The sequence below is a fragment of the Sycon ciliatum genome, chromosome 1, assembly GCF_964019385.1.
Source record: "Sycon ciliatum chromosome 1, ocSycCili1.1, whole genome shotgun sequence".
In the NCBI taxonomy this organism is placed as follows: domain Eukaryota; kingdom Metazoa; phylum Porifera; class Calcarea; order Leucosolenida; family Sycettidae; genus Sycon; species Sycon ciliatum.
Window position 1 is genome coordinate 14,173,235 of NC_088643.1, and position 8,547 is coordinate 14,181,781.

At 47.9% G+C, this 8,547-nt stretch overlaps 1 protein-coding gene across 1 annotated transcript; it reads right to left on the reverse strand.

The window, feature by feature from the left end:
• Positions 1–5,504: 5,504 nt before the first annotated feature.
• LOC135814636 (putative uncharacterized protein DDB_G0271606) lies at positions 5,505–6,326 on the reverse strand (the record flags this gene model as incomplete). Its single annotated transcript, XM_065327797.1, has 1 exon — positions 5,505–6,326. A coding segment is annotated over one exon (822 nt), but the record flags the coding sequence as incomplete, so codon positions are not given.
• Positions 6,327–8,547: the final 2,221 nt, after the last annotated feature.

An 8,547-nucleotide genomic window follows, 5' to 3' on the forward strand; every position in this document is an offset into this window, starting at 1 on the left:
GGAGTCATTAGTGCTGTGACGGACTGCGATGTCTCACCGTGTAGGCTCTTCCACAGAAGAGCTAAGGTGTTCTGGTGGAAGTGCTCAGACACCTGTAAAACTCCCAGCCGGGTCAGCAAAGGGTCAGCTGAGTGCCGCGTGGGCACACCGTAGACAGTGCGAACTGCTCGATTCAGCAGAACCTGCAGCCTCCTGTTCTCAGCACTCGACAGTGAGCCACTGAAAGAGGGCGAGGCATAGTGCGTCTGGCAGTACTACAGAGGTCACGTACCGTGCCCTTGCAGCTTCACTGAGGCAGTGGCGTGCGCGCCAGAGTGCCCCGATTTTCTGAGCCATCTTGGCTGCCACTTTGTCAATGTGCTCCTTGAATGTCAAAGTGCTGTCCATGGTCACTCCGAGATACTTGACTGAGGAGGCTTCTGGGAGGGGTGTTCTGTCGCAGGTGACTTTGATCGGTGGTGTTGGCTGTTTGCGTCCTGCATACACTGCTAGGAGATGACTCTTTGTCTCATTGAGAATGAGGCCACGTTGACGTAGCCAGTCACTGAGCTTTGTGACTGCTGTGGAGAGATTAGCTGAGATGACATCCGTTGACGTGTGGCTGAATGTTTCAAGTTTGTTGCCCGAAATTTTTGCACACTTCCGGCCCAACATTCCGGCTGGTGCACAGCCCGAATAACGATAACCAGCTAAATGTCGTTGAGTCGGATGACGCGAAGCAGGTGCGTCGCAAGGTTCACGATAATTATACATGTAGCTACCCGGCTCGAGGCATGGACTACATACATGTATATTATCACGGCTGCTGCCCTACACCGCACTGCTGAACTGATTGCGTACCAGCAGTTGATCCTGACTGTTAACCGCCAGTTCTTCCCAAGCGCGTGGCTAGAGTACGACCGCCAGCTGCGGATGCTTGTGGCCCAGTAACCAGGCACGAAGAGGTTGGACACCATCGACGTGAACCAAAGGCAGATAGCTGTCACAGGCCATGCACACCCAAAATGCGCTCAATGTAATACCGGCCATCCAGGGGCGGTTTGTGTCCTTTTTGCCCCCAAGCCAGCGGCATTTACCTCCAGTGGTCGCAACCATACCAGCGACGGCCAAGAAATCTGCCGCAACTTCAATGGAGGTCGCTGTTCTTCGTCGTCGTGCCGCTTCTCCCACACCTGCAGCCAGTGTGGCAAGGACCACCCATGCATCATGTGCAACCAGCAGCAGCGCGGAGCCAATCGGCCACCCCGCCGCTCCTAGCAGAATGGCTACTGAATCGCTTGACTCGGTACGTAGCTTCTTTCCTATACACTCTGCAGACACCACACTGCTAGCTGACCACTTTGCCCGCCTGTTACGTAACCACTCAGATCAATCATGTGTTGCGTATGTTCTCCATGGCCTGCGCCATGGCTTTACTCTTGGATCTGCCGGCCAACACGACATTTCGGTTTTCTCTAATAATCTGCCCTCGGCTTTCACTCACTCGGCATTTATATTCGAGCAATTAGCTGCTTCCTGCGCCTGCAGCGAGACCACAGGCCCATTTCCGTCACCTCCATTTCAGTTCATGCGCCGCTCTGGTATTGGTGCCATCCCCAAAAAGAACGGCAAGCTGCGAATGATCCACCATCTGTCTAGTCCGGAATGCACCGGCGCGAACGACAGCATTCCTGCCAAGCCGCTCTCTCTGCACTACGCGAGCATTGACAACGCGATCAACATCATCATGCCCACAGCCTGTGTATTTGTCCAAGCTCGATGTACGCAGTGCATTTCGGCAGATCCCAGTCCGCCGTCAGGACTTCGCTGGGAAGGCTCCTACTACTACGAGGGCTTTCTGCCTTTCGGCCTCCGCTCCAGCCCAGCCGTCTTTGACTCAGTAGCCACAGCAGTCAACTTGATCATGCAGCACGAGTTTGCTATAGATCACCGGCTTCATTACCTCGATGACTTTCTCGATATCTCCACTGGTTTGGCTGCAGCCAACCAGCAACTCACCATCCCCCTCCGGGCATTCACGTATCTCGGCATTCCTCTTTGCTCCATCCCAGCTCGAAGGGCCATCACCATCATTGACCTTCCTTGGTATTGTCCTAGACTGCGAGCGCCACGAAGCTTGGCTACCAGAGGACAAGCTGTCCGAAACGCATGCGCCACTCATGGCTACTATCAGCGAGCGAAGCATCGGCCAGCGTCAACTCGAGTCCCTCCTGGGGAAGCTCACTTTTGCTGCCCGAGTCATCGTTCCTGGACACACATTCATGCGTGAACTATGATCAGCGTGCCCTGAACTGTATCTGTGTATGCGAATGCGGTGCATAAAGCCCACCTTGAGAATGGGTTTGCCGGCCCCTTAGTAGATGCGTGGCTTCTGAAGAGGGTGTTGAAGGGCATCCAGCGATGCCATGGTACGGCTGTACTCACCCCTCGCCTTCCTATAACTATGCCAATCCTACGACACCTGACGGATGCACGCCGGAAAAGTAGTATCTTGAATGGCCATGACAAGCTGCTCTACCAAGCCGCCATGCTGCTTCTGTGGATTTCTTCGGTGTGCCGAATTCACTAATGGCATCACACGGGGCTGTACTAGCTCCCCTGGTGACGGACGCCTGCAACTCTTCCTGCTTTCATCCAAGACGGACCCATTCGGTAAAGGCGTTACTAGTAACATTGGCCCGTCTGTACCGCCGTACTGACCGGTCCGTGCCATTGTTAGCTACCCATTTGTCACTCGTCGCGAGGGACCGGAGCAACCCTTGTTCGTACTCTCGAACACACAGCAGCTGACCAGGCAGTCATTAACAGTAACAGTATGTTCTCTTGTCGCTGCGGCCGGCATACCATCCCAGTCGAACTACTCCGGGCATTCAGTCCACATTGGCGCAGCCACCACCGCTGCCATGGCTAGTGCCCCCGACTCCTTCTTCCGAGCGATGCGTGTCTATGCTACATCCGGACTACAACAAGCGCTAAGCGCCAGCTATCGTCCCGGCTTGCTGCCGTGAAATGGATGCCATGATCCCCAACTCGGGTGAGTAATGAGCTACTGAACTCTAGCTGCGCAATGCTTGCCTGTGCTGACATTAATTGACCCTTCCTGTGCGTCAATAGTGCTTAGCTAACGGAGTGCTGGTTTCATGGTTCCACTCTCACAACTGGTGTTATCTAGCTATTTGCTGCGGCTCTGCCTTGCGCTATATTACATCCATTTAGCATTGCAGCTCTACGTTGAGCTAACAGCAGCTCTACTTTGAGCTAACCGCAGCTCTACTTTGAGCTAACAGCAGCTCTACTTTGAGCTAACCGCAGCTCTACTTTGAGCTAACAGCAGCTCTACTTTGAGCTAACTGCAGCTCTACTTTGAGCTAACCGCAGCTCTACTTTGAGCTAACAGCAGCTCTACTTTGAGCTAACAGCAGCTCTACTTTGAGCTAACAGCAGCTCTACTTTGAGCTAACCGCAGCTCTACTTTGAGCTAACAGCAGCTCTACTTTGAGCTAATCGCAGCTCTACTTTGAGCTAACAGCAGCTCTAATTTGAGCTAACAGCAGCTCTACTTTGAGCTAACCGCAGCTCTACTTTGAGCTAGCCGCAGCTCTACTTTGAGCTAACAGCAGCTCTTCTTTGAGGTAACAGCAGCTCTGCTCTGAGCTAACAGCAGCTCTGCTCTGAGCTAACACCAGCTCTACTTTGAGCTTCAAACCAGTTGTTTCGAAACCAGCACTCCTCAATCCAAAGATGCCTCTTTGTTGACTTGTTTGTGTGAGGGATGGGACTAAATACTTACATATAAAATTTTTATGTAGCCACTATGTGCCTGAAGTATAGGGTGATCATATATCACTTGTTCAATCCCCGGACCTTGCTAGCTATTTCTAAGTATTGCTTCTGTTGCTGTCGACGTTTGATTGTCTTCCTGATCTCTTTATTTGAAAAATTCACAGTTGTCTACAATCCTCGTTGTCTACGAAACTCTGAGTAACGGCAGAAAAGGACTTTGTCGTGTCATTGGACTCATTGCTGTGTGAGGATTGTATTTACGTTTAAGGCGGATTCAGTATTCATGTGAGAGGTGCGATCTGACCGAAATTTCCACATCCGCTGGAACGATGCAAACCTCTGGGTTTAACGCGCAGATGCAGCTCCTATAGTGGAGGGAGATGAGAAGATCAGACCCACCACAAACTGACCAAGTGGTAGTCAAAGACCGAAACTCCCAGTCAATGTATCCATGTATCCTCTAGCTTGTTTCAGGCCACGAACTCCCCCCCCCCCCCGCCACTGGTCAAGTCGGGCACACATAGTGGCATGATTTGACACATCAGATCAAATTGCAGGATCAGTTGTCAGGCACTGTTCCTTGCTCTCGCGGTGTTCCGCAGGGCAGTGTCTTAGGCCCACTCCTCTTTGTTATTTACACTGCTGACGCCAAGTCAACGATGCCTCCGGATGTGGCAGATCAGGAATTCGCTGATGACATCGCTCTCGACTGCTCCAACGCGTGTCCCAAGCAAGTTTGCAAGTCTCTGTCGTCTGCAGTGACCAACCTCACCAACTGGCTAGATGATATCGGCCTACTTCTGAATGCCCAGAAAACCCAAGTTCTGTTTGTAAAGCCAAGAGGCAGTGCTGATGTTCAAGAACATGTACGTTGTCGAGGACAACCCCTGGAAGCAACAACATCTGCAAAATACCTGGGTGTTGTAATCGACAATGACCTCTCCTGGCAGCCACATATCAGCCATGTCACACGCAAGATCGGGCCAGTAATTGGTCAGCTATGGCGACACGGCAGGTCCCTGAGCCTAAGAGCCCGCCAGGTCTGGTATGTCAGCATGATACAGGCTCATCTGTCTTATGGATCCAACTGTTTCTTCTCCAGTCTTTCAAAGCAGCTCCTGGATAAACTCCACCGCCTGTCAAAATCCGGTGTCAGAGCGACCCTGCAGCAAAGGACTCTGGTCCTAACTGCCCCCCTTTCTCGAGCTATTGGGTGTGCCAAGCTTGCCACAGCTTCTCTTCCAGAAGCTTGCCATCTTCATTTTCAAATGTTTAAATGACAAGACAAGTCCCCTGTTAAAGAATCTGTTTGTGCCGTTCAACGACCCTGCCACACCTCAGCTGAGGACGACACGGGGTCAAGTGTCAAGCCTGCTGAGAGTTCCATTCCTCCCAGGTCCCGCTGGACGTCGTTCAATTCAGTTTGTTGGCAGCATTCTGTGGAATGCTCTCCCAGTTGCAGTCCGTACGGAAGGCGATTGGCGGACATTTAAAGCTCTTGCCGCGGCTCTCGACTTGCCCAGCCTTTACCCATATTAACATTTTGTGTACCTAACTTCATGTCGAAATCCATTTTAACAATCCGCATATCTCCCCCCTCTTTGTGTCTCTGTCTCTGACACACACACACACTCTCTCTCTTGTTGTTGTTGTTGTTGTTGTTGTTGTTGTTGTTGTTGTTGTTGTTGTTGTTGTTGTTGTTGTTGTTGTTGTTGTTGTTGTTGTTGTTGTTGTTGTTGTTGTTGTTGTTGTTGTTGTTGTTGTTGTTGTTGTTGTTGTTGTTGTTGTTGTTGTTGTTGTTGTTGTTGTTGTTGTTGTTGTTGTTGTTGTTGTTGTTGTTGTTGTTGTTGTTGTTGTTGTTGTTGTTGTTGTTGTTGTTGTTGTTGTTGTTGTTGTTGTTGTTGTTGTTGTTGTTGTTGTTGTTGTTGTTGTTGTTGTTGTTGTTGTTGTTGTTGTTGTTGTTGTTGTTGTTGTTGTTGTTGTTGTTGTTGTTGTTGTTGTTGTTGTTGTTGTTGTTGTTGTTGTTGTTGTTGTTGTTGTTGTTGTTGTTGTTGTTGTTGTTGTTGTTGTTGTTGTTGTTGTTGTTGTTGTTGTTGTTGTTGTTGTTGTTGTTGTTGTTGTTGTTGTTGTTGTTGTTGTTGTTGTTGTTGTTGTTGTTGTTGTTGTTGTTGTTGTTGTTGTTGTTGTTGTTGTTGTTGTTGTTGTTGTTGTTGTTGTTGTTGTTGTTGTTGTTGTTGTTGTTGTTGTTGTTGTTGTTGTTGTTGTTGTTGTTGTTGTTGTTGTTGTTGTTGTTGTTGTTGTTGTTGTTGTTGTTGTTGTTGTTGTTGTTGTTGTTGTTGTTGTTGTTGTTGTTGTTGTTGTTGTTGTTGTTGTTGTTGTTGTTGTTGTTGTTGTTGTTGTTGTTGTTGTTGTTGTTGTTGTTGTTGTTGTTGTTGTTGTTGTTGTTGTTGTTGTTGTTGTTGTTGTTGTTGTTGTTGTTGTTGTTGTTGTTGTTGTTGTTGTTGTTGTTGTTGTTGTTGTTGTTGTTGTTGTTGTTGTTGTTGTTTGTTGTTCGTTGTTTGTTGTTCATTGTTCGTTGTTTGTTGTTGTTAATAGTGTAAGAAAGGAGAAAGAGTGAGTTGTTGTTGTTGTTGTTGTTGTTGTTGTTGTTGTTGTTGTTGTTGTAGTTGTTGTTGTTGTTGTTGTTGTTGTTGTTGTTGTTGTTGTTGTTTGTTGTTTGTTGTTTGTTGTTTGTTGTTTGTTGTTTGTTGTTCGTTGTTTGTTGTTTGTTGTTCGTTGTTCGTTGTTTGTTGTTGTTGTTCGTTGTTTGTTGTTGTTGTAGTTGTTGTTGTTGTTGTTGTTGTTGTTGTTGTTGTTGTTGTTGTTTGTTGTTTGTTGTTCGTTGTTCGTTGTTTGTTGTTGTTGTTGTAGTTGTTGTTGTTGTTGCTGCTGCTGCTGCTGTCGTTGTTGTTGTTGTTGCTGCTGTTGGTCATTTTGTGACAGTTTGTAGAATTCCCTTGTCCAGGTAGTAAAGCCGCCCCTCTCTCCCTCTCTCTATTGTTGTTGCTGTTGTTGTGGTCTGTTGTTGTTGTTGTTGTTGTTGTTGTTGTTGTTGTTGTTGTTGTTGTTGTTGTTGTTGTTGTTGTTGTTGTTGTTGTTGTTGTTGCTGTCGTCGTTGTTGTTGCTGTTGTTGTTGCCGTTGCTGTTGTTGGTCATTTTGTGAGGGCTTGGACAATTCACTTGTCCAGGCAATAAAGTCTCTGTATCTCTCCTCTCTCTTTCTCTCTTCCCTCTCTCTTTCTCTCTATCTCTCTCTCTCTATCCATCTTTCTATCTATCTATCCTCTCTCATCCTGCATGCGTCACACTCTCAGGGAATTTTCTCTTATAAGATTGCATGCTTCACACTCTCATGTAATATGTCTCTCCTTTCTTCGTCTTTTTGTGAGAGCTTGGACGATCCACTTGTCCAGGCAAGAAGGCAGCAATGCCTGTTCATTCTGGTGAAGTAAAATAAAATATACCAACCAACACCATGGCTAAGAGACTTATAGTACCACGATCGCCTTGATGAAGCGATTGGACGTTTCGGTCTTTAAATCATGCACGTTTTGATGGGTCAGGTGTACTCGCCTCCCACCTTTCTAGGAGCTAAACATTATAAGAATTATAAACTGCAAAATTAGTAATCCAATATTAAAACCTTCCAAGTTGGAAGGTTGTTGGTCTGCGAATTCCAAGATGTGATGCAGCTAAGAATCAAGTCGTTGAATGTCAATAACTGATCAGTCAGGGTTGTGCTAATCATTGCACGTTCTGACTCTCCAGCCAGTACCCTGCTTATAATTCTTAGTGTTGGACAAAACACGCATAACTTGTAAACCTTCGACCCTCTCTATTAATCCTTGCCTCTCCAGACGAGTCTGATTTGCACAGATAATATGTCGCAGATATTACAGGGCGAAATGCAGTAAGCTGACAAGACGTGAATGCAGTGCGTTAGTTCTCGGTTTCAGTGTTGTATATACTTGGTCCGACTTATTAAAATGTGCGCTTCGCTTCAAAACTCAAGCCTATGTCCAAAGGAGCACCTGTACTAAAAAATCGACCAAGAGACGATAGATAGATAACTACTGTGTCGTTTCTTCGCCTGACCTTCTAGTTTCCATCTCTGCTGGTGTCTCAGGGCGCTTCTTCAAGTGCGTCAACCTGCAAAACGTCGACATTTTTTTCATCTCCTCCAAGCTACACTGCGCTTCCTTGATTTTTTCACTCCATAGGCACGATTTAGACGATCGACTTCGCCTCCTCCTCGTGCAGTACGATTGCCAGAATGGTGGCTGTAGGTGTTTTCGCCTGACGCTCCCACGACACCTTCAAATGAGGCGAACAAGTAAACCACCACGCATAAAAAATCACTTCAAGGCTCATCACCGTGTGCCGCGCGCGTAGAACTAGTACTGAGTCTGATCTGTGTCGACATGACTGTCACACAGTCAGCTGCATCGGACCATGCGTGCTCTTCCCTGCCTGTTTCACGAATCCACTGGCCCGGGAGACTGGCGATCTTGTGACGCATCGATCGCGATCGCGGCTCCCAGGAGTCGGCGAGGACTCCGCACCATTCACGCACCGTATTCACCCTTTCTGCGCTTCAGGTTTCCAGCCAGGTTGTCGCCTGAAAGTCGACCTCAAGGGCGGTTGTTTATATCGATCAACTTACTTCTCGACGATCTCTTCTGTGATCTTGATTCGTCGGCCGCCACATCGTGAACGAATGCGAGA